This window comes from Mobula birostris, chromosome 24 (genome assembly GCF_030028105.1).
Source record: "Mobula birostris isolate sMobBir1 chromosome 24, sMobBir1.hap1, whole genome shotgun sequence".
NCBI lineage: Eukaryota > Metazoa > Chordata > Chondrichthyes > Myliobatiformes > Myliobatidae > Mobula > Mobula birostris.
The window spans coordinates 13,861,406-13,888,803 of record NC_092393.1 but is presented as its reverse complement, the minus strand read 5'-3'; the positions used below and the strand labels follow the sequence as shown (position 1 = coordinate 13,888,803).

General features: G+C 40.7%; 1 protein-coding gene across 4 annotated transcripts in view; it reads left to right on the top strand.

Moving 5' to 3' along the window:
- The window catches only part of LOC140187342 (uncharacterized), a 452,977-nt gene that overhangs the window by 272,038 nt on the left and 153,541 nt on the right, over positions 1-27,398 (top strand). For all 4 annotated transcript variants that reach the window (XM_072242544.1, XM_072242543.1, XM_072242546.1 and 1 more), the window contains exons 8-10: positions 961-1,087; positions 23,980-24,087; positions 24,975-25,031. In XM_072242544.1, coding sequence (XP_072098645.1) covers positions 961-1,087; positions 23,980-24,087; positions 24,975-25,031 — 292 coding nt within the window. The remainder of the gene's footprint in view (positions 1-960; positions 1,088-23,979; positions 24,088-24,974; positions 25,032-27,398) is intronic.

Below are 27,398 nucleotides of genomic sequence, written 5' to 3'. Positions count from 1 at the left end.
GGGGGAAGAAATTTGTTCACTGGAAGGAGAAATCAATATTCATGCCATCAGGTTGGACTGTACCCAGAATATAAGGTACTACTCCTCCATCCTGAGGGTGGCCTCATCTTGGCATAAGTGGAGGCCATGGATTTACATGTTGGAAAGAGAATGGGAATCAACTAAAATGTTTGGCCACCAGGAAGAACTATTTGTGGCGGAGGCGCCCAATGATGTGGTCGCGCAATTTACGACAGGCCTCACCAATGTAGAGCAGGCCGCATTGGGAGCACCGGACACAGTAGACGACCCCAGCAGGTTTTCAGGTGATGTGTTGCCTTATCTGGACCTGAATGGAGGTGAGGGAGGAGGTGAATAGGCAGGTGTAACACTTAGGCTGCTTGCAGGAATAAGTGCCTGGTGGGAGATTAGTGGGAACAAATGCCTGTATTCTTGGCCATCCTCAGTCCCTGACAGTGAATAATGTTTGCTGTAGTTCTGAATAAGCATTGTTTGTCAGTTTAAATATTTTGTAATGGCTGCATATGCCAATTTTATCGAATATACAATTTTCAGTAGAATTTTATTTCAATATTTAGTGAGCTCTTCCAGTTGATTTTCTCTGCTTCTTGATCACTATTTCATGCTAGTTACAAACAGAAAATTAAGAAATTTTTCAGCAAGTCGTACAGTATCTTTGAAGAGGGAACAGAGATAATCTCGCAAACATGAGGAAAGAAGGGTCTCGGCCCGAAACGTCGACTGTACCTCTTCCTAGAGATGCTGCCTGGCCTGCTGCCTTCACCAGCAATTTTTATGTGTGTTGACAGAGATAATTTGTCAGTTTTTTAATTAGAATTAGGAAAATTTTCAAGATAGACATGTTTTATGTTCTGTGGGTGGAATTGATGGTATCATGGTCAGATTAAAGCGAGTGGTATTGCAGGGACTTTAAAACTTTATTTTAATCTGATTGTGTAGGCGCTCCACTGTGATAGAGAAATTTGAAGCTCTAGAGCTGGATACTGATCGAATGGAGACCGATGCAACTACTCACAGCGAATCACGATCAGGAAGAAGTGAAACGAGACAGATCCAACGGAGAGATGTAAGTTGTACCACAAAGCCATTTGAAAATATACAAGTAATCTTTGTATGCCTATTAAAATAAACACAAGATTTTTGCCAGCCATGTAAAATGACTATCAGATTGAAAGTTCAATCTTTATCAAATTCTTTTTCTTATTGACATTTAAAAAAATAATTGAACATCTTTCCTGTCTCATACCTTCAACAAAAATTCAAATTAATCCCTGATGTGGTATTACCACGTTGCTGGGTTGAATTAGGCTTGCACAGGTATGCATTGGAAGGGTAGGGGGAAAAAAAATTAAGTTTTCCAAATGAGGATGAGATGGATAGCCACTTTTCTTTGCTCTTGCTTTTGCACTGTCTCACATACCCAGCTCTTTCTCTGTCCATACCCCACTCCAACTCTACTTACTTCAGTCGTTTTCATTACGCTCCCCTACACTTACCAGCTTTTTCTCTCCAAAACAATACAATCTTACATCCAGATTCGGGAGATTATGCATATCCTGGAAACCTTGAGCAACACAAAATCTTGGGTGGCATAGTAGAATAGCAATTATGCAATCACTTTACAGCGCCAACAAATATCGATCAAGGTTCGATTCCTGCCACTGTTTGTAAGGAGTTTGTATGTTCCTTCCATGACCCTGTGGGTTTCCTCCATATGTTCTGGTTTCCTCCCACATTCCAAAAACGTTAGTAAGTTGTAAACATGCTTTTTCGGCACTGGAAGCGAGGTGACATTTGCGGGCTGCCCCATCAGAAGCCTTGGACGAAAGCAGTGCGTTTCACTGTATGTTTTGACATTTCTATGGACATATAACCAATAAAACTAATCTTTAATCTTCAAAATGGTGTGGGGACTCAGCACATCAGGCAGCATCTCTGGAGGGAAATAAACAGTTAACGTTTTGGTCCAAGAACCTTCATCAGGGCATATAAGTATATTGCTACTGAAGTAAAGTTTATCCACATAACTGAATTCTCACCCTGGTAAATTTCTTTTGCATTTCTGAGAATTTAATGCAAATTAATGGCTCAGTTATAATACTTGAGAAAAACCACTTAGTTGCTTATTTTTAACACTTATATGATAGCACTGCTGTTAATCAATTTAAGATTCATTAAAATTGAGTCATTAGCTGTAGAATTACAAGCTATACAGCACAGGTCATCATTGTGTGGTGGGGAGTGAGGGGAGAAATCATCATGCTACATAAAACTGCATGTAGAAACCTGGATTTGCAATTCTATAAGGGATTGTATGTTTTTGCTGCTGAGAAAATACATATTTAATAAAGTTTGTTTTAACACTTATTTCCACTAAGCATAATTGGGACCAAGTCCTTTTGTAACTAACAGTAAACTTGGCAAGTGTGTGTAAAGGCATGTTTTCACTTACCTGCCCACTGAGCCAAATAAATAAATGAGACTGAGAAGTAATAAGTTATTCTTCATGAGGCAGAATAGACTTGATTGATTAAATAAGACTGAACTGTTTCCAGTGGCAAGATATTTAGGGTGATAGAGGAAAAAAAAAGTCAAAGGTTACAAGGATATGCAGGCCAATTGCGGCCTAGAGTTTATGATCTTAAAAAGGATTTCAGAAGCATACTCATGGTTGACATTTAGTGGGACATTTAATAAGTACTGGAAAGGAAATATATGGGGGTGTTGGAAAAGAACAATGGAATGAGAATATTTAGATTGTCCTATGGAAGATCTAGTATAATCATGATGAGCTGAATGGATCTGCTACTGTACTGTATAATGAAAGATTTTATGGTATTTCAGTTTTGTAGCAGAAGGTAATTGTGTTAATTGCACATATTTAAAAATGTATAAACTGTATGCTGCTTTTTAGGCAAAACTCAATTACAATGCACATAATTGCAATAGAATTTTGAAAGATCTGCTTTGCAATGATGTTTTGCAGTGAATAACTTTGGCTAAAAATTTGACTGTTAAACTGCAAGCGTAGTCTGTTTTACCGTAGTTTGTTTGATCACAAAGCATCACATTATAGGACATTGTTCTTGCCCTGAGGTTCAGTGCATCTGCATTTCATTATGAAGCTCTCCGTTTTTCCGTGCTATGTTATATACAAACTGAACTCATGGTTGAAGTAATGGTAAACACATAAGAGAATAATTTATTGCTGTTTAAATCAAATAAAAGGCAGTGCAATTGAGTTCATTCAGAGTAACAGTTAAAAGAATTTTTCTTTGTAGATGGAATCATTACATTAGAGAGGAAGGCCATTCAACCCAAACTTTTCCATGTCAATTCTCCACCAAAGGCACTCTTCATTTACACCCACCTGCCCTTTCTCTGTGGTCTTGGAACATTTTGTACTCTTTTGAAAGTCACAATGGAATCTGCCTCCATACACATTTGTAGCCAATGCATTCCAGATTCCAATGCCATGTTACATAGAAATTTGTTTTTTTGTTCCTCAATTCTTTCTTAGTTATACATGTAACTTCTAGTATTCAAGTCCTCTATTGAAGAGAGCAGCTGGTTAGTATCTGTTCTGTGCAGACCTATCATTTTTTAAAATCTTAGCCTTAGACTTCAGAGGAGATTTACAAGGACGTTGCCTGGATTGGAGAGCATGCCTTATGAGAATAGGTTGAGTGAACTTGACATTTTCTCCTTGGAGCAACGGAAGATGAGTGATAACCTGATAGAGATGTATATCTTGATGAGAGGCATTGATCATGTGGATAGCCAGAGGCTTTTTCCCAGGGCTAAAATGGCTAACGCAAAGGGGCATAGTTTTAAGCTGCTTGGAAGTAGGTACAAGGGTGATGTCAGAGGTAAGATTTTCACACAGAGTGGTGGGTGCATAGAATGCACTGCCAGTGAAGGTAGTAGAAGTGGTAATAATAGGATCTTTTAAAAGACTCTTAGATAGATACATGGAGCTTAGAAAACTATAGGGCTATGTGGTAGGGAAATTCTAGGCAGTTTCTAGAGTAGTTTGCATGGTCAACACAACATTGTAGGCCGAAGGGCCTGTAATGTGCTGTAGATTTGTATGTTTCCATGTTTTTCTATAGAGAACTGCCCTAGCCTGTCTGATCTATTGTTGTAAATGTCACGCCCCCCCCCCGCAGAACTCATTCTCATAATTCTTTTCTGAGCTCATTCTAACACTTTCACATTCTGCCTATAATGTGACAATCTGAATTGAACACTACGTTTAGCATAACTTGCCTGTTTTTAGATGTCCCTCTATTGATTGTGTGTGCTTTATTATCTGCTTTCTAAATTTGCTCTGCCACTTTAAATGATTTATGCACATATGGCTTCTTTGCTCTTGTAGCCCTTTCAGAACAGTGTACTTCATTCTACATTGCTTTTCATTCTTCCTGCCAAATCACATTACATTTCATTTAACAGCATTAAACTTAATGACCATGCATATGGGCTTATCACCAACCTATTTACATTCTATTGCAATCTTGCAATTGGTATGTCAACAAATACACTCAAAAACATCTATAGATGTACCGTGGAGAACATTCTGACAGGCTGCATCACTGTCTAGTATGGAGATGCTACTGCACAGGACTGGAAGAAGCTGCGGAGTGTTGTAGGTTTAATCGGCTCCATCTTGGGTACTAGCCTGCAAAGTACCCAGGACATCTTCAAGGAGCTGTGTCCCAGAAAGGTAGCGTCCATTACTAAGGACCTCCAGCACCCAGGGCATGCCCTTTTCTCACTGTTGCCATCAGATAGGAGGTACAGAACCCTGAAGGCACACACTCTGCGATTCAGGATCAGCTTCTACCCCTCTGCCATCCAGTTCCTAAATGGCATTGAACACAACCTCACTTTTTTAATATATATTCTGTGTTTTGCAAGATTTTTAATCTATTCAATATACGTATATTGTAATTGATTTACTAGTTTATTTTTATTTTATTTTATTTTTCTTCTATATTATGTATTGCATTGAACTGCTGCTGCCAAGTTAACAAATTTGACAATACATGCCAGTGATAATAAACCTGATTCTGATTCTATCAGCCTCCTCTTGAGAGTTCAGAATAATGCAATATTTTTACCCACAAATTTAAAAGTTCTGGCTTATAGTCCCAAGTCCAAGTCAAAAAGCAATAGCCTCAAAACTGATCTTAAAAATACAACTGTTAATCTTCTATCAGTTTGATAAGGTACAATTCACCATCGTCTTGTACTGGCTTTCACTTAGCCACCTGTGCTTCTATATTACCATTGCGCCTTTACACTGTCTCATTCTGTCCAAGAACTGAGCTCCCCAATCCTCACTTTACACCCTACCAGCCTCCACATTCAACAATTCACCTTTCACATATCTGTCACCTTCAAGGTTTCAACAACTTTTTGCCTTCCCCTCTCCTTTGGAATTCTGTTAAGGATGTTCCCTTTGCAACTCTATGATCCTCCTTTCTGTTTCCACCAGCTTTTCTCAAATCCTTAGGAATTGTAACACCACTTTGTTTACTTCCATCCCATCATCTGGCAACTCAGACAGTCCTTCCAGGTGAAGCAATGATTCATTTGTGCTTTTTTCTAACTAAGTGTACTGCATTTGGTGCTGACACTGTGGTCCCCCTCCATATTGAAGACGTCAAGTACAGATTGGATGATTGCTTTATAAAAGCCATACACTCGTTCCTCTGTGCTGATTTAGTGGTTCCTTTTGCTTGTCACTTTAATTCTCCATTCACCTCCACTCCGACTTATTTGTTTGTGCCCTTTGGCTTTGTAATAATGTTCTATGCAAACCTCAGATACAGTGCCTAGCCTTCTGTGTGACATTGCAGCCTTCCAGATGCAATATTGAATTCAATGGTCTTGAGTGACTTGCTTTCTCTGTTTGTATCAGAATCTGCCAGCTCTGCTGTAGATCATTCATCTGTAATATTAGCTCAGATCCATGAACATAGCCTGTATTTAGCATTCCTCAACAGCTCTGGATTTCACAGGTATTACATTCCTTTGTTTGTATTTTTTTAACTGCCTACATCTCGTGGCTTTTAAGGTTCTTTGATTTAGTTCACTCTAACTGCTCTTGTTTAACCTATTAACCACATGATTTAAATTACAGCTTCCTTGGCCTCATTCTAACAAGATATTCCATCGTCCATTTCATCCTTCCCCATGCTCTGTGCAGCTTAAAACTGTTTTCTCTCTTTCCCAGTTTTGATAAAGGGTCAATTTCGCTTTTTATAGACATTTCCTGACCTACTGATGTTTAACATCATTTTTGGTTTGTGTTTGAGTTTCAGCATCTGCAATTTGTAGACTTTCATGCATCATAAGCAGTTTTTTGTCGGCTTCATCTCCCCCATTTCTTTCATCAGAATTTGTTTTTTTCCCTTTGTTCCTGAATGGAATGGCTCAATACTTCCTTAAAAACAATACTGTTATATTTGTCCTTGTCAACTTCTTGATGCAATTTACCACCTGGGCCAGATGGTTTGTTTACTGCCTCATCTTGAATGTTGAGCAACTGAACCCTCTTGACCAACCTCCCATGCAGGACCTTGTCAAATGCCTTGCTAAAGTCCATGCAGACAACTTCCACGACCTTGCCTTCGTCCACTTACCTGTTAACTTCCTCTTAAAAACTCTATAAGATTGGTTAGACATGACCTACCACACACACAAAACTATGTTGACAATCCTTAATCAGTCCATGTCAATCCAAATACTTTTATATCTGGTCCCTTAGAATAGCTTCCAATAATTTTCCCACTACTGATGTCAGACTTACCAACCTATGATTGGAACCATTCTTAAACAGCAGAATAACTTTGGCTATCATTCAATCCTCCAGTGCCTCTCCTGTGCTAAGGATGATTTAAATATCTCTGCCAGAACCCCTGCAATATCTGCAGCACATACAAAATGATGGAGGAACTCAACTGTTCCTCCAGCATTTTGTGTGTGTGGTTTGGATTTCCAGCATCTGCAGATTTTCTCTTGTTTGCAATATCTGTACATGCCTTCCACAGGGTCCGAGGCAACACCTTGTTAGGCCCTGGGGATTTACCCATCCTGATTTGTCTCAGGACAGCAGACAGCAAACACCACCTCCTCTGTGATCTGTATAAGTCCATGGAGCCGATGCCACATTCCCTCACTTCTATGGATGCTGAGTCTGTCTCCTGAGTAAATACAGATGCAAAAAATTCATTTAAGATTTCCCCATCTCTTTTGGATCTGCAAATAGATTACCATTCTGATCTTCCAGAGGACCAATTTTGTCCCTTGCAATCGTTTTGCTCTTAACATATCTGTAGAATCCTTTTACAGAAAACTCTAATCTAGATTCGAAAGACCTCCGCCTAATCAGAAATCTGTACTAGGAACAAACTGCCGCTGTGAGAATGGATGGAGAAGTGAGTCAGTTTACGAAAATCAAGAGAGGCGTTAGACAAGGGTGTGTTTTCTCCCCTGATTTATTTAATGTGTACAGTGAAACAATATTACAAAAAATAAGAGACATCTTGGGAATCTTCTTCTTTATCAATCTTTTTATTAATTTTAAAAAGTACATATATACAAACAGGAGGATTATCTCAGATATCTATATCCATAACAATACATATAAAAGGTAAAATAAACATTATCAAGATCATACATAATATTAATCTAATAGTATATAATAAAAAATAATCAATTCTCCTCTTATCATTTCATAAAGAAAAAAAGATGAAGAAACTTTTATAATTTTTGCATATAAAAAACCCCACTATTCTCTATAAACAATCACAAAAAATTTAAAAAAAAAAAGAAAAAGCTAAAAGAAGGGGAATGGGCAGCCAATATTGAAAGTAAAAGCAAGAAAAATGAAAAAACTTGCTGATCAAATCCAAAGTTTCGAGAAATTAACTGGAAGAGCAATAAATCAAACCATATGAAAATAGTGAATAAAAGGTCGCCAGATTTCTTCAAATTTAAAGGATGTATCAATTGTCCGACTACTTATTTTCTCTAAACTTAGACGGGACATAATGGAGGAAAGCCAATAAAAAACAGCAGGTGGATCAGAGTCCTTTCATTTTGGCAAAATGGCTCTCCTAGCCAATAAAGTTGAGCAGAAACAGGAACATATCCTGCTTCCAGTGGAGTGATCCCAAAAATTGCTGTAAATAAATTTGGTTGTAGGTCCAAATTCAAAACTTTTTAGATTACATTAGATTAGATTATGAGGACACAAAGTCCTCTTTTATTGTCATTTAGTAATGCATGCATTAAGAAGTGATACAATATTCCTCCGGTGTGCTATCACAACAACACAGGACAGACCAAGACTGAAAAACTGACAAAAACCACATAATTATAACATATAGTTACAACAGTGCAAACAATACCGTAACTTGATGAAGTACAAGCTGTGAGCACGGCAAAAAGTTAAAAGTCTCTCGAAAGTCCCACATCTCACGCAGACGGGAGAAGGAAGAAAACTCTCCCTGCCATACCCGACCACAGTCTGACTCTGAGTCGTCCGAAAACTTCGAGCTCTGACCAGCCCTCTGACACTGAGCACCGAGCACCATCTCTGCCGAACGCTTCGACCTCAGCCCCGGTCGCCAGCAGCAGGCAAAGCCGAGGATTTTGGGGCTTTCCTTCCAGAGATTCTCGATCGCAGAGTAGCAGCGGCAGCGAACCAGGCATAAAGTTTTAAAGACATCTTTCCTAAAACTAACTATCTTCATACAAGACCAAAACATAAGAGTTAAAGTAGCCACCTCAATCTGCTGCAAATAGGATTAATATTGGGAAAAATACGGGCTAATTTATCCTTTGACATATGTGCCCAATGTGCTACCTTGAACTGTATCAAGGAATGACGGGCACAAATAGATGAGGTATTTACCAAATAAAAAATACTATCCCATTGATTATCTGAAAATGACTCTCGAAATTCCAATTCCCGTGCACCTTTAATTTTATTGTTAGATACCTTTTGCAAATTCAATAACCATTTATAAATTATAGCTGTTAGTCCTTTTTGAAATGGTTTAACCTGAAGAAGAGTATCTGTCATATTGGATGGATAAGCAGAGGGAAAATTTGGAAGTAAACTACGTAAAAAATTCCTAATTTGTAAATATCTAAAAAAAAGTGTGCATTAGGTAAGTCATATTTGTCCACTAACTGAGTGAAAGACATTAAACAATCCCCCATAAACAAATCTAAAAAAGTTATTATTCCTTTGGTTTTCCAAATTAAAAAAGTCTGATTGGAAATTGATGGTTTAAAAAAAAATTACGATGGATTTTACTAGAAAGAACAAAGTTATTAAACTTAAAAAGTGTATGAAACTGAAACCAAATTCTTAATGTATGTTTAATATTGGGATTGAGGTCTCGACTACCAATCTTAGAAAGCAAAACAGGAAGAGAAGCTCCCAGTAAGAGGCCAAAGAATACCCCTTCACCGAGTTTTTCTCCAAATCCACCCATAAGGGACGGTCATGTTTGTCTGAATAATGAATCCAAAACAAAATGTATTGAATATTAATTGCCCAGTAATACATTCTAAAATTTGGCAAAGCCATACCACCATGCTTTTTTTATTTTTGCAGTAGAGGTTTACTCAATCTAGGATTTTTATTATTCCAAATATAAGATAAAATTTTAGAGTCTATTCTATCAAAAAACTGATTAGGAACAAAGGAAAGGATTGCTTGAAATACATAAAAGAACTTCGGTAGCACTATCATTTTAAGAGCATTAATTTGACCAATTAATGATAATGTCTTAGGAGACCATTTAGAAAGTATTCGTTGCATGTATTCAATTAATAGAAGAAAGTTATATTTATACAGGTTCTTTAAATTTTTGGTAATTTTAATACCAAGATAAGTAAAGTTATTTTTAGCAATGCCAAAAGGAATTTGATCGTATTGATCCAAGTAGTTATTAATAGGAAATAACTCACTTTTGTGCAAATTTAATTTATATCCAGAAAAACTACTAAATTCAGTAAGTATAGATAACATAGATGGAATAGATTTCTTAGGATCTGAAATATAATCTAACAAGTCATCTGCATACAACGAAACCTTATGCACTTTATCTCCTCTCTTAATACCTTGAACATTGTTGGAGTCCCGAAGGGCAATAGCAAGAGGTTCTAAAGCCAGATTGAATAACAGTGGACTAAGAGGACAACCCTGCTGGGTACCTCTGTATAGCATAAAATAAAGAGATTTTTGATTGTTAGTTATAACTGCCGCCATAGGAGCTTGATAGATCAGCTTAATCCAGGAAATAAAACCTGGACCAAAGTTAAGTCTTTCTAAAACTTCGAATAAATAGGACCACTCTACCCTATCAAAGGCTTTCTCTGCATCAAGGGAAACAGCACATTCGGATTCTTTAGATGGAGAGGAATGAATAATGTTCAATAATCTCTGACTATTAAAATGTGAATATCTATTTTAATAAACCACACACATCAGTGTTGCTGGTGAACGCGGCAGGCCAGGCAGCATCTCTAGGAAGAGGTACAGTCGATGTTTCAGGCCGAGACCCTTTGTCAGGACTAACTGAAGGAAGAGTTAGTAAGAGATTTGAAAGTGGGGGGGGGAGGGGGAGATCCAAAATGATAGGAGAAGACAGGAGGGGGAGGGATGGAGCCAAGAGCTGGACAGGTGATTGGCAAAGGGGATATGAGAGGATCATGGGACAGGAGGTCTGGGGAGAAAGACGGGGGGGGGGGACCCAGAGGATGGGCAAGGGGTATAGTCAGAGGGACAGAGAGAGAAAAAGGAGAGTGAGAGAAAGAATGTGTGCATAAAAATAAATAATGGATGCGGTAGGAGGGGGATGTGGGGCATTAACGGAAGTTAGAGAAGTCAATGTTCATGCCATCAGGTTGGAGGCTACCCAGACGGAATATAAGGTGTTGTTCCTCCAACCTGAGTATGGATTCATCTTTACGGTAGAGGAGGCCGTGGATAGACATATCAGAATGGGAATGGGATGTGGAATTAAGATGTGTGGCCACTGGGAGATCCTGCTTTCTCTGGTGGACAGAGCGTAGGTGTTCAGCAAAGCAGTCTCCCAGTCTGTGTCGGGTCTCGCCAATATATAGAAGACCACATCAGGAGCACCGGACGCAGTATATCACCCCAGCCGACTCACAGGTGAAGTGTTGCCTCACCTGGAAGGACTGTCTGGGGCCCTGGATGGTGGTAAGGGAGGAAGTGTAAGGGCATGTGTAGCACTTGTTCCGCTTACAAGGATAAGTACCAGGAGGGAGATCAGTGAGGAGGGATGGGGAGGGGGCGAATGGACAAGGGAGTCGCGTAGGGAGCGATCCCTGCAGAAAGCGGGAGGGGGAGGGAAAGATGTGCTTGGTGGTGGGATCCCGTTGGAGGTGGTGGAAGTTACGGAGAATAATATGTTGGACCTGGAGGCTGGTGGGGTAGTAGGTGAGGACCAGGGGAATCCTATTCCTAGTGTGGTGGCGGGAGAATGGACTGACAGCAGATGTGCGTGAAATGGGGGAGATGCGTTTGAGAGCAGAGTTGATGGTGGAGGAAGGGAAGCCCTTTTCTTTAAAAAAGGAGGACATCTCCCTCGTCCTGGAATGAAAAGCCTCATCCTGAGAGCAGATGCGGCAGAGACGGAGGAATTGCGAGAAGGGGATGGCATCTTTGCAAGAGACGGTGAGAAGGGGAATAGTCCAGATAGCTGTGAGAGTCAGTAGGCTTATAGTAGACATTAGTGGATAAGCTGTCTCCAGAGATAGAGACAGAAAGATCTAGAAAGGGGAGGGAGGTGTCGGAAATGGACCAGGTAAACTTGAGGGCAGGGTGAAAGTCGGAGGCAAAGTTAATGAAGTCAACGAGCTCAGCATGCGTGCAGGAAGCAGCGCCAATGCAGTCATCGATGTAGCGAAGGAGAAGTGGGGGACAGATACCAGAATAGGTACAGAACATAGATTTTTCCACAAAGTCAACAAAAAGGCAGGCATAGCTAGGACCCATACGGGTGCCCATAGCTACACCTTTAGTTTGGAGGGAGTGGGAGGAGCCAAAGGAGAAATTATTAAGAGTAAGGACTAATTCCGCTAGATGGATCAGAGTGGTGGTAGAGGGGAACTGATTAGGTCTATTTTAATAAATCCAGTTTGATCCTTAGAAATAACCTTAGGTAAAATATTCTCGAGCCTGTTAACCAAAATCTTAGAAAGAATTCTAGAATCCACATTTAATAAGGAAATTGGTCTGTAAGAGGCGCATTCAGATAAATTTTTTTCTTTTTTGGGAATTAATGAAATTGATGCCTCATAGAAAGTTTTCAGATGGGTCCCAGAGGATATAGAATCAGTGAAAATTTGGCATAAGTAAGGTGTAAATATTTCAGTAAAAGTGTTAAAAAAAAAAAATTCTACTGTAAATCCATCCAGTCCCGGAGCTTTACCTGATTGAAAAGAGGATATAGCCCTTACTATTTCCTCTCGTTTAATAGGCACATCTAATGTACTCATATGTTGAATAGAAATTTTGGGTATATTCAGTGTTTGCAAGAATCTATTCATAAAAGTAATACTGTCTGGAAAATCGATTTATAAAGGTTAGAGTAAAAATCCAGAAATACCTTATTAATTTCCTGACAATCTGACATTTCAGTTCTATCAGTTCTTTGTACTTTCAAAATCTGCCTTCTAGCCATAGATGCTTTAAGTTGACCGACCAACAATTTACCTGGCTTATCCCCATGTATATGTATGAAATTGTCTTTTAGATTTCAAAATTTGCTGCTCAATGGGAAAAGTCAGATGCAGATTGTACTGTGTTTGAAGTTCCAGCCTTTCCTTATATAGATCTTCACTAGGTGTTACTGAATAAACTTTATCTATTTCTTTAATCCTGTTAGTAATCACTAAAAGTTCCACTTTAGTTCTCCTTCTTAAAGCTACTGAATATGAGATTATCTGTCCCCTAAGAAAAGATCTCATTGCATCCCAAATAACCAAATTTGACATACCCTCAGTTGTATTTAATTCAAAAAATAGAGAAATTTGCTCTTTAATAAAACTTACGAATGCTGAATCATGCAGCAGTGTAGCATTAAATCTCCACTGAGATGCATTCCATATATTATCAGGGAACCTCAGTAGTAGTTTCGTGGGTGCATGATCCGACAACGCAGTAGCATCATACACACAGTCAGCAGCAAAAGGCACCAGCCACGTATCCAACAAAAAAAAAATCAATTCTTGAATATTTATGATGTACATGTGCGGGAAAAAAAAGAAAAATCCTTATCTTTAGGATGGAGAAATCTCCAAATATCGACCAGGCCGTATTCTAGTAAAAAAGAATTAATACAGGTGCCTTATTAGGAAGCCACGGAATGGTTGATGATCTGTCAAGCGAAGGATTGAGACAACAGTCAAAGTCACCACCCATGATCAAATTATATTCATTTAAATTCGGCAACACTGAAAATAACTTCCTAAAAAATTCAAGACTATCTACATTAGGTGCATACACACACACACACCAAAGCCATCTTTTGACCACATAACAAGCCAATAACAATTAAGTATCTTCCAGTTGAATCGGTGACAGTATTAAGATGTACAGAAGGGATTTAAAATTAATAAAAATAGATACCCCTCTACTTTTAAAAGTTGCTGGTGAATGCAGCAGGCCAGGCAGCATCTCTAGAAAGAGGTACAGTCGATGTTTCGGGCGGAGACCCTTCATCAGGACTAACTGAAAGAAAAGCTAGTAAGAGATTTGAAAGTGGGAGGGAAGGGGGGGGAGATCCGAAATGATAGGAGAAGACAGGAGGGGGAGGGATGGAGCCAAGAGTTGGACAGTTGATTGGCAAAAGGGATATGAAAGGATCATGGGACAGGAGGCCAAGGGAGAAAGAAAAGGGGGAGGGGGGAAGCCCAGAGGATGGGCAAGAGGTATAGTGAGAGGGACAGAGGGAGAAAAAGGAAAGAGAGAAAAAGAATGTGTGTGTATATAAGTAAATAACGGATGGGGTATGAGGGGGAGGTGAGGCATTAGCGGAAGTTTGAGAAGTCAGTGTTCATGCCATCAGGTTGGAGACTACCCAGACGGAATATAAGGTGTTGTTCCTCCAACCTGAGCGTGGCTTCATCTTTACAGTAGAGGAGGCCGTGGATAGACATATCAGAATGGGAATGGGACGTGGAATTAAAATGTGCGGCCACTGGGAGATCCTGCTTTCTGTGGCGGACAGAACGTAGGTGTTCAGCAAAACAATCTCTCAGTCTGCGTCGGGTCTTGCCAATATATGAAAGGCTGCATCGGGAGCACCGGACGCAGTATATCACCCCAGCCAACTCACAGGTGAAGTGTCGCCTTACCTGGAAGGACTGTCTGGGGCCCTGAATGGTAGTGAGGGAGGAAGTGTAAGGGCATGTGTAGCACTTGTTCCGCTTACAAGGATAAGTGCCAGGAGGGAGATCAGTGGGGAGAGATGGGGGGGGGACGAATGGACAAGGGAGTCTCGTAGGGAGCGATCCCTGCGGAAAGCAGACGTGGGGGGAGAGAAAGATGTGCTTAGTGGTGCTCGGAGGCTCCGTCTTCCTCTCACCCTAACCCTCCCCTCTCCACTGACACCACCAGCCTCCCTTTCCCTCCCCCCTCTGATCCCACTTCTCATGCCGAGTCTTTACCATCCCCTCCGACCTCCAACTGTCTGAGGCGGAGCACTCTGTCCTCAGCAAGGGCCTTACCTTTGTCCCCCTTCATCAACACCTCAGCGAGTTCCACGTTCGCCATGACGCTGACTCTTCTTCCATCGGATCCGTCTTCGAGCCTACTTCTTCGGCAAGGACTTTCCCACCCTCACCGATGACCCCTTCTCCTGTCTTCAACCCTCCTCCTCTTCGTGGACACCCCGCTCTGGTCTTCTGCCTGCTCTGGATCTCTTTATTGCTAACTGCAGACGGGACATCAACCATCTCGACTTCACCGCACCTTGTTCCCATTCCAACCTCACTCCTTCTGAACGCTTTGCTCTTCATTCCCTCCCCACGAATCCTAACCTTACTATAAAACCTGCCGATAAAGGGGGTGCTGTTGTAGTCTGGCGTACTGACCTCTACCTTGCTGAGGCACAGCGACAACTCACAGATACTTCCTCTCATTTACCCCTTGATCATGACTGCCCTAAGGAGCACCAGGCCATTATCTCCCACACCATCACCGACTTTATCCGCTCAGGGGATCTCCCATCCACTGCTGCCAACCTTATAGTTCCCACACCCCGCACTTCCCGTTTCTACCTCCTACCCAAGATCCACAAACCTGCTTGTCCAGGTAGACCCATTGTCTCAGCTTGTTCCTGCCCCACCAAACTCATTTCTGCATACCTTGACACTGTTTTATCCCCCTTGTTCAATCCCTTCCTACCTATGTTCGTGACACTTCTCACGCTTTGAAACTTATCAATGATTTTAAGTTCCCTGGCCCCCACCGCTTTATTTTCACCATGGATGTCCAGTCCGTATGTACTTCCATCCCCCATCAGGAAGGTCTCAAAGCTCCCCGCTTCTTTTTGGATTCCAGGCCTAGCCAGTTCCCCTCAACCACCACTGTGCTCCACCTAGCGGAATTAGTCCTTACTCTTAATAATTTCTCCTTTGGCTCCTCCCACTTCCTCCGAACTAAAGGTGTAGCCATGGGCACTCGTATGGGTCCCAGCTATGCATGCCTTCTTGTTGGCTTTGTGGAACAATCTATGTTCCAAACTTATTCTGGTATCTGGCCCCCACTTTCCCTTCGCTACATCGATGACTGCATTGGCGCTGCTTCCTGCAGGTATGCTGAGCTCGTTGACTTCATTAACTTTGCCTCCGACTTTCACCCTGCCCTCAAGTTTACCTAGTCCATTTCCGACACCTCCCTCCCCTTTCTAGATCTTTCTGTCTCTATCTCTGGAGACAGCTTATCCACTGATGTCTACTATAAGCCTACTGACTCTCACAGCTATCTGGACTATTCCTCTTCTCACCCTGTCTCTTGCAAAAACGCCATCCCCTTCTCGCAATTCCTCTATTTCCACCGCATCTGCTCTCAGGATGAGGCTTTTCATTCCAGGACGAGGGAGATGTCCTCCTTTTTTAAAGAAAGGGGCTTCCCTTCCTCCACCATCAACTCTGCTCTCAAACGCATCTCTCCCATTTCACGCACATCACAGCTTCCACACGCTTTCCACAGGGATCACTCCTTACGCGACTCCCTTGTACAGTCGTCCCACCCATCCTTCCCCACCGATCTCCCTCCTGGCACTTATCCTTGTAAGTGGAACAAGTGCTGCACATAGCCTTACACTTCCTCCCTCACTGCCATTCAGGGCCCCAGACAGTCCTCCAGGTGAGGCGACACTTCACCTATGAGTCGGCTGGGGTGATATACTGCACCCAGTGCTCCCGATGTGGCCTTCTATGTATTGGCAAGACCCAATGCAGACTGGGAGATCGTTTCGCTGAACACGTACACTCTTTCCGCCAGAGAAAGCAGGATCTCCCGGTGGCCACAGATTTTAATTCCACGTCCCATTCCCATTCTGATATGTCTATCCATGTCCTCCTCTTCTGTAAAGATGAAGCCACACTCAGGTTGGAGGAACAACACCTTATATTCCATCTGGGTAGCCTCCAACCTGATGGCATGAACATTGACTTCTCAAAGTCCCGCTAATACCCCACCTCCCCCTCGTACCCCATCCGTTATTTATTTATTTATATTCACACATTCTTTTTCTCTCTCTTCTTTTTCTCCCTCTGTCCCTCTCACTTTCTCCCCTCCCCCTTTTCTTTCTCTCTAGGCCTCCTGTCCCATGATCCTGTCATATCCCTTTTGCCAATCAACTGTCCAGCCCTTGACTCCATCCCTCCCCCTTCTGTCTTCTCCTATCATTTTGGATCTCCCCCTCCCCCCCCCCCACTTTCAAATCTCTTACTAGCTCTTCTTTCAGTTAGTCCTGACAAAGGGTCTCGGCTTGAAACGTCGACTGTACCTCTTCCTAGAGATGCTGCCTGGCCTGCTGCGTTCACCAGCAACTTTTATGTGTGTTGTTTGAAATTCCAGCATCCAGCATTCCAGCAGTGATGGGGTGAGAAGGGGAGGAGGGGCATTAACAGAAGTTAGAGAAATCAATATTCATTCCATCAGGTTGGAGGCTACCGAGGCGGAATATAAGGTGGTGTTCTTCCAACCTGAGTGTGGCTTCATCTTGACAGTTGAGGACGCCATGGATGGACATGGGAATATTGACTTCTCTAACTTCCGTTAGTGCCCCTCCTCCCCTTCACACCCCATCCCTTATTCATTTATGTAATATATTTTTTATAGTGAGAGGGAGAAAAAAAGAGAGAGAGAAAAAGGGAGAAAAAATAAAAAAATAAGTCTTTGCCTACTCTCCACCCTCTGGGGTCCCCTCCCCCTTTTTCTCTCTCCCCAGGCTTCTCGTCCCATGATCCTCTCCTTTCTCCAGTCTGGTATCCCTTTTGCCAATCAACTTTCCAGCTCTTAAATTCACCCCTCCCCTCCTGTCTTCTCCTATCATTTCTGATCTCCGCCTCCCCCTCCTACTTTCAAATCTCTTGCTATCTCTTCTTTCAGTTAGTCCTGAGGAAGGGTCCCAGCCCGATACGTCGACTGTACCTCTTCCTGTAGATGCTGCCTGGCCTGCTGCATTCCACCAGTAATTTTTGTGTGTGTTGCTTGAATTTCCAGAATCTGCAGATTTCCTCGTGTCTGCGTTTTTGCATATGTACTTTGAAACTAATGGCATTATGATCATTAGATCCAAAGTGTTCCCCTACACAAACTTCCATCACCTGCCCAGTCTCGATCCCTAATAGCAGATTAAGTATCTCACACACTCTTATTGATTAAGGAAACATTTTTCTGAACACATTTGACAAACTCGATCCCTTCAAATCCTTTTACAGTATGGGATTCCCTCCCAGTCACTTTGTGGAAACTTGAAATCGCGTGCTACAACAACCTTGTGTTTCTTGCAGCAGTCTATGATCTCTCTACAAATTTGTTCCTCTATATCCCACAGACTGTTGGGTGGTCTGTAATATAGCCCCATTAACATGGTCACACCTTTCTTATTTTTCACTCCCACCCATAATAACTCACTAGACGAGTTCTCCAGTCTGTCCTGACTGAGCATTGCCGTGACATTTTCCCTGACTAGTAACACCATTACTCCTCTTTTAATCCTTCTCACTCTGTTATGTGTAAAAGAACAGAACCCTGGAATGTTGTTCCTGCCCCTCCTGCAACAAAGCTTCACTAATGGCTGTATATTATAATTCCTAGTGTTGATTCATGACCTGAGCTTGTATGTCTTTCTTATGATATTTCTTGCATTGAAATATACGTAGCTCAGGACACTAGTCCTGATCAACCTTTTGATTCCTGACTTTGTCTGAGATCATACCAACATCTGTCTGCACAACCTCCACTAACTGTTCTGGCACATTGGTTCCCATCACCCTGCAACTCTAGTTTAATCCTCACTGTAAAGCACTAACAAACCTTCCTGACGAAGGGTTTCGGCCCAAAACGTCGACTAATCTTTTCAACCGATGCTGACTGACCTGCTGAGTTCCTCCAGCACATTGTGAGTGTTCCAACAAACCTTCTCATTAGGATATTAGCCCACTTCCAATTCAGGTGCAAACTATCTCTTCTGTATGGATCCACGCCTTCCCTGGAAGAGACCCCAGTGGTCCAAAAGTCTTATGCCCTCATTCCTACATCAACTCCTTAGCAACATGTTAAATTGTGTCACTTTCCTATTTTGGCCTAAATAGCACGTGGCATGAGTAGCAATCATGAGATCACAATCCTGAAGATCCTTCCCTTTAACTTAGCACCTAACATGCTGAACTCCCCTTGCAGAGCCTCGTCACTTCCTACCTATGTCATTGGTACCTATATGGACCATGAACTCTGGCTGTTCCCCTTCCCACTTGAGAATGCTGATGACTCGATCCACGATGTCTCATACCCTGGCACCAGCGAAGCAACTTACCATCCTGGTAGCTCGTCCTCATCCACGGTGCCTACTTTCTGTTCCTCTAACTAACGAACCCCCTATTACCACAGCTCACCTTTTCTTCTCCCCCACCCCCCCGCTTTCTCTTTTGAATCACAGAATCAGACTCTGTGCCAGAGACCTGACACTGTGACTTTCCTCTCCTATGTCATCCCTCTCCCCCAACAGTATCCAAAGTGATATATCTATTGTTGTTTGTGATTGTTAGAAGCTGCAGCTGGATGCGCTTCTCACAGATGTAGTTGTCAGGGACACTGGAGGTTTCTTTGCTTTACCACATCCTGCAAGAGGAGCATTCTGCTGTCCTGCCTGGCATCTCTACTGTTCTAAGTGAGCAAATACAAAGAACGGGAGAAAAACTCTACCTACGGCTTTTTTTTCCCCTTTTCTGGCTGGAGCCTCTGCACGCTGAAGCATTGAAGAACTAAAGCCTCAAAATCTGCGCTCTAACTCTGACCACTCCAACGATGGCCATTCCGCTTGCCCCTGCCTTACTTTAATTTGTTCTTTCTAATCAATCCGGAATGCTGCAAAGCTCCAAAACTACTGCGAGTTGTTGCCTTTTCTACTCATTTGGCAAAGCTGAGTGAGCCATGTCTTCTCAGGTTTTTGATCTCTCTGATTGGGCACTGGTCAAAGCTCCAAAACTGAGTGAGCCACCTCTTCTCAGATTCCCGATCTCTCTCCATTTGGGCACTGCGCAAAGCTCCAAAGTTGCTGCTTTTTCTACTCAATCAGCAAACCTGCATGAGCTGCCACTTCTCAGGCATCCGAGCTCTCCAACTGGGCGCTGCTCAAAGACTTCTGAACTTCAGATCGACCTTCGGGCTTCAACCATCAGTATAGTTTCAGGGTTCACTGATGACGATAAATCAGGATCCAAGATCCAAGCCTGGAGCTTCGGACCTGCTCGTGATAGGACCTAAACACTTAGGCCTCAAATTCTAGTCTTGTGATTTGCATATCTAGGAAGTCACTGGCCTCCATTCCTCCTGCCCACACAGTGCTTCGATCCTAAAACCCATTGCTGACTTAAGCCCTCGTCCTCACTGACCTGTGAGCTTGACACCAATCGCATACACATCATTTAGCTTTGAACATGGAGCAGAGGCTTAGCCTCCTGGCCTGTCCTCTAAATCTCAAACATCTGAGTTCCTAACCCCTAACCTGACCTCTAACTCTCTCTATCCCCAAAATTATCTCTACAATTCTGGCCTAATTCTGCTCCTGTGTTTTATGGTTTAAACCTAAAAACATCCCTGTCTGAGCCATGACCTCAACGATGACTAATTGGAGAAAGATTGCAAATGAGTTTAATACAAAGGCCTCTCTAAGCTTAAACTACAAAAAGATGGATGTCAGGTACAGCTTAATAGTTAGGATGGCAAATATCTTATTGACTCTTATTCCAAAGGGATGGATTTTAGAAATAGAGAAATATTTTTACAGTTACACAGGATTTTGTTGAGGCTGCACTTGGAGAACTGTGTAAATTTTGGGAAATGTCTAAAAATGAGTCTCTAGGCTAATTCTTGGAATAAGAGATTTAACTTTTCATGAAAAAGCTGAAGTTGTTCTGTATTCTTTGTAACTTAGAATGAGGGATGATCTTACTGAAACATGCAATATCCTGGGGGGTGGGGGGCAATGCAAGTTGTATGCCAAGATTATCATCAGGAGTATCAAATGAGAGGCCTAGTGTGAGTGGGTCAGTTACAGGTACTTAGAATTTTTTCTCACAAACAGTAGTGAAGCTCTGGCATTTTCTATCCTAGTAGGTTATTGAGGTTAAATCACTAGGAGGTATACGAAGAGGAAGTAAAACATTTTTTTTAACATCAGAGAACTGAGTGGTATGGGAAACTGGAATAGAAAAGTGAATGAAGCCTGGGACGGATAATATTGAAGAATGGCAAGCTTGAGCAACTAGGTGGCTTACTCTTTTTTTTTCTTGATTTCCTTTTAAAAGCATTAACAATCCATTGAAATATCCAATAGTTTATTGCATTTTGTATCCTCCTTGCCCATTTTCTCCTCAATATTTACCAGTTGTTTGCAACCTATAGCATATATGCAGCAGTAAAATGCGCCCTCTATCATTTCTTAAATCTAGGCAAGTACGTTCTCCTTTCCTTCTTTATTTGACTCCTTTTTCTATTTAATGTATAACAGTGGAAATGTATGAGCCAAGTTTCTGTTCTTACCACCACATCATATTCTCACTCTGCTTTGTAAAACATAGGATATAGTACACGACAGTACAGCTTTTTGGCCCACAATATTGCGCTGAATTTATCAGGGTAGTGACACCTAACTTATGCTTGCACATAATCCATATCCCTGCTTTCTCTGCATATCCATTGCCTCTCTAAGAGCCTCTTAGACATCTCCATAGTTTTTGCCACCACTCCTGGCAGCACATTCCCAGCATCCACAGCTCTGTGCAAAACAAAAATAAATCTGCCCCACACACCTCCTTTTGAACTCCCCATCACCTTTAGTGCGAGCCCTCCATGCCTGTGCTTTGCCAAGCTTATATTTAGCATATTTTCACAAACACATATTAGCATAGTAAACTAAAGTGACTTACAGTATACTTTATTTTGTACATTGTGTAGCTTTAATCCAGCATTTAGTTACCCACATGCAAGACAGAGTATCAGCAAGTCAGTTCACAAGATTTCGTTGTGATCCGACTTGTGTAGCACTAACTTAGGAGGCCCTCAAGAAAGTGAAGTGCTCACATCTTTAGGCTTATTTCCGTACTCCATCAAACATCACCCAACACCACTCCACAAAAGAAACTGTTGAACCTTTTGATTGAATCTCAAGCTGAGAATAGATGGTCCAGCTTGGCTTCTTCCTGTAATCCTCGTCATCACAGTAGCCAATCTTCAACCGGTTCAATTCACTTCATGTGAAATCAAAAGTCAGCTGAGAGCATTGGCGTAGCACAGGATATAGTACCAATCAATACCAGGTAGCGATGTGCTTGCCAGATTGCTCCAGTAAGTTGCACATCATGTGGAAGAATGTGGAGAATTACTACAGGGATATTATCACAGCTACAGAAATGGAAATCATCACGGAAGGATTGTCTACTGAGTCGTTATGGTTGGGACTTGAGCCATCACTTTAATTTAGAGCATTCTATAGTCTGCCCATTAACCAGAGGCACTGAAGAATAGATCAAGAGGCGATTTTGGAAATGTGTAAAAATAATAGGGCTGTTGTTATGGTGGACTTCAACGTCCCTAATATTCATTGGAACATCTTTAGTACAAAAGGTTTGAGTTGGACGGAATTTGTTAATTGTGTCCAGGGAGGATTCCTGACTCAATATGCAGACAGACCAACAAGAGACAAGGCGACATTGGATTTGGTGCTAGGCAATGTGTTGTGTATTTAATATTTCATTAATATTGTAAATATGTTGTTTGATTAAGCTTTTTTGTTGCTTAAGTAATTAATTGTGGGTTATATGTAAAAGTACGTGAATGGCATACATCATCACACCATTACGTCATATGTTCACATCTCACTGAAGTGAAAACGAAGCATAGATGTTTATCCTAGTCTCCCTGTGTTTTACGTTCTACTATTTTTGGAGTTACAAAACATAAGCGGCATTGAGTAAGTTTTAAAATGAACCTGTTGGAGGGCAGTGAAATGTTCAAGTTTAAAAAAAATGCTGTGAGATGTTTGATTCTTTTTAAGAAGTGCAGTGAGACTTTCAATTTAAAAAAAATGTACGGCAAGACATTTGATTTTTAAAAAGTGCAGTGAGGCCTTTGAGTTTAAAAAAACGCAACAAGATGTTTGAGTAAAAAAATAAGTGACACAAGACTGACAGCATTGAGACTTACCAAGTGAAAAATAACAAGAGGCAAGCGGTATAGCTTACACCAGAAGTGAATGGCAATTCATTAAAATAGAATTGGACACCGGCTTGGCTGTTTCAATCGTTCCACAAAATAAGTTTGAACAGCATTTCAATAATACTGAACTGAATACTGCCAATTTTCAACTAAGAACTAGTATTAAAGAAAAGCTAATTCCTGTGGGAATGCATTCGTAACAGTGAAATACAGCAACCAAGAAGCTACATTGGGCTTGCATGTGGTAAAACAGGAGAGCCAGCATTGTGGAACGTGATTGGTTGAGGCAACTACAGCTTGATTGGAGGTCTATCTATCATCTGAATGCCACATCATCTGCAATAGACTCAACTGAAAGCAATTTAAGAAATATATTGAATATCACAGCAGTTTTCAAGGATGGCATTGAGAAACTCAAAACATATCAAGGGCAAAATAGTGTTAAATGAAATGCCTCAGCCAAATTTTACAAAGCCCATCCGGTGCTTTATACCATCCATATAGTAGCCTGTGGGCTAGATCTCATGGAGGCTGAAGAAATTCTTTCCAAGTTTGAATGGAGCCTGGGGGCAATGCCAGTGGTCCCAGCAGTCAATAAGAGTGGGTCTGTCAGGATCTGTGGTGACTTTAAGGTCACCATCAACCTAGTACTGAAAGTAGATCAATACCCTCTGCCCAGGATAGGAGGATATCTTTACAAGCCTTTCTGGAGAACAGAATAACTTGTACATCAAATGCAAATGTGGTAACTGGAAACAGTCAGCAATTAACACATAGGATCAAGCACCCTTCATAAGGATATCAATTCTGACAAAGGATCTTAGACCTGAAATATTAACTTTGGTTCTTGTTCAGTGTTTCCTAACTTTATTTAGTGTATCGATTATTCATTTTTTTTAATCAAGGAGATGTTTAGAGCTAAATTTCATATTTATTTGAATTTTTTTTAGGAAATACAAAAAGACTCTATCAGAGAGCAGCGGTTTCATTCTTCTGTTGTACCACCTCTTCGGCGTGCAAAATCCCTTGACAGAAGAACCACTGAATCTATAATGACGGTAAAATTTTTGTTTCTGTAGTAGTTAAATTTTTATGTTTAAAATACAACATATTCTAAAATAATTATTTGAGTCAGATCAATAGTTTTGGGTATTTAAAAAAATCTAGATAAATGGGATAGTGTGGGTAAGTAATGTTGTGTTAATTGATTGTATTGAATAGTGGACTAGTTAGATAAGTGTGCCTGTGTTGAGAAGTAGAAATATTGGTTGGACTCTCTTGTTATCCATTGAACTCTGAGGTACTTTGTGTTTGACTAATCTGGCAATTATAGTGGATCAGATGAATAATAGCCATAAGAAGGATACTGGAGGATATTCAGGTTCTATAGATCCTTTCATTTAAATAAGATTTACACCTACAGGTGAGGGGAAAAGAAATTACATTTTGAAAGTATCATAAAATGGGATTTGACTTTCTCTGCAATATAATTATTACTTTATTAACACAGTATTTCTCAGATATTATCTCTTTATTACAAGCTGACAAATTTAATTGTTAGTTGAAAACCCAAATGTCAAGTTAAATTCTAATAATCCTCTCAAATACCTATCCAAATCATTTTGACTGCTGTGTTTATATTGGCTTCATAGACAGTAAATTCCAGATTTTCCCTGTAGCTGCCTTGTATTTTATACTCCAAATTTTAATAAGTTGTTTGATCCCTGAATTATATGCATAGGAACATATTTCCTTTGTTTAACTTATCTAAACCAATCATATTATTGGACACCATTATCAAATCTCTTCATTCTTTAAGGAGAACAGCGCTAACTTTTCAAATCAATAGCTGGAGTTTTTATTTTTGACTTTGAGCGTAATTGATGTCTGAGCACTGAGTCTCTGATTTGATCTTATCTAATTTTTGTTTCTTTATATATTTTAGCCGGATCTCTTGAATTTTAAGAAAGGGTGGATGGTAAAGCTTGATGAAATGGGCCAAGTAAGATCAGTTAATAATTTATTTGATTTTTCTCTCGTATTTCAGTGCACATTTCATTATGAAATTATGTTGGTTTGAAGCCCCTTGTTGCCTGTTGTTTGTATGGGCTTTATGTAAGTAAGTTGTAGAACATTTGCCTCAAATCTGACAGTACATAGAAGTACTATACCTGCACAGAAATGTTGAATTTGTTCTGGTATATTAATTGAAGGTGCACTTATTATGATTTTGATTTATAAATTGTAAATTGTTTTATTATTATCTCGTACTGAAATGTAGCACAAAAACTGTTTTGCATACTATGCATAAAGAGATATTTATTACAAGACTGCGGACTAGAGGACTACAGTGCCTATAAAAAGTATCCACCCCCTTGGAATTTTTCACGTTTTATTGTTTTACAACATTGAATTACAGTAGTTTTAATTTGGCTTTTTTGACACTGATCAACAGAAAAGACACTTCTGTGTCAAAGTGAAAACAAATTTCTACAATTGGTCTAAATTAATTTCAGTAATTAAACACAAAGTAATTGATAGCATACTACTCACCCCCTTCAAAACAGTATTTAGTAGATGCACCTTTGGCTGCGACCTTGAGTCTGTGTGGATAGGACTCTTATCAGTTTTGCATATCTGGATACTGCAATTCTTCCCCATTTTTCTTTACAAAACTGCTTAAGCTCTGTCAGATTGTATGGGGATCATGAGTGAACAGCCCTTTTCAAGTCCAGCCATAAATTCTCAATTGGATTGAGGTCTGGACTCTGACTTGGCCATTCCAGGACATTAACTTTGTTGTTTTTAAGCTATATTCCTGTGTAGCTTTGGCTTTATGCTTGGGGTCATTGTCTTGCTGGAAAACAGTTCTCTTACATACTGCATCAGGCCTTCCTCCAGGATTTCCCTGTATTTTGCTGCATTCATTTTACCCTCTACCTTCACAAGCTGTGCAGGGCCTGCTGCAGTGAAACATCCCCACAGCATGATTCAGCCACCACCATGCTTCACGGTAGGGATGGTGTGTTTTTGATGATGTGTGCTGTTTGGGTTTACACTAAACATAGCGAATACGATAGAGTCTTTTGAGACTCCTGGATAGGTACATGGAGCTTAGGAAAATAAAGGGCTATGGGTAACCCTAGGTAAGGACATGTTCGGCACAGCTGTGTGAGCCGAAGGGCCTATATTGTGCTGTAGGTTTTCTATGTTTCTATAGCGTTTATTCTGATGGTCAAAAAGCTCAATTTTGGTCTAATCAGACTATAGAAACTTTTCCCAGCTGACTTCAAAATCTTCCACATGCCTTCTGGCAAACTTTAGCTGAGACTTCATGTGAGTTTTTTTTTCCAAGTGGCTTTCTCTTTGCCACTCTTCCATAAAGCTGCAACTGGTGAAGCACGCAGGCAACAGCATACGCACAGTCTTTCCCATCTCAGCCACTAAAGCTTGCAACTCCTCCAGGTCTCTTGGTGGCCTCCCTCACAAGTCCCCTTCTTGCACAGTCAAACAGTTTTTTGAGGACAGCCTGCTCTAGGTAGATTTACAGCTGTGCTAAATTCTTTACACTTTTTGATGAACTTAACTGTACCTCAAGGAGTATTCATTGACTTGGAAATTTTCTTGTATTCGTCTCCTGACTTGTGTTTTTCAATAACCTTTTTTGTGGAATAGCTTGGAGTGTTCCTTTGTCTTCATGGTGTACTTTTTGCCAGGATACTGACTTACCACCAGTTAGACCTTCCAGATACAGGTGTATTTTTGCTACATTCAATTGAAACACCTTGACTGCAGACCGGTGATCTCCACTTAACTAATTATGTGACTTCTAAAACCAATTGGCTCCTATCATTTCGGATCTCCCCCTCCCCCTCTCACTTTCAAATCTCTTACTAGCTTTTCTTTCAGCTAGTCCTGACGAAAGGTCTCGGCCCGAAACGTCGACTGTACCTCTTTCTAGAGATGCTGCCCTGCCTGCTGCATTCACCAGCAACTTTCATGTATGTGGCTGCACCAGTGATGATTTGGTGTGTTGTATTAAAGGGGGTGAATACTTGTACAATCAATTATTTTGTGTTTTATGTTTGTAATTAATTTAGATCACTTTGTAGAAATCTGTTTTTACTTTGACACAAAAGACTCTTTTGAGTTGATCAGTGTCAAAAAAAGCCAAATTAAATCCACTGTGATCCAATGTTGTAAAACAGTAAAACATGAAAACTTCCAAGAGAGGTAAATACTTTTTATAGGCACTGTAATTATTAGTTTTATTACAGCAAGATAGAAGATATCCTTGAACCTGATGGTTTCTGCTTTGTGTAAAAGTTAAATAAAGTAAAATTTGTTATCAGAGTACATACTTGTCACC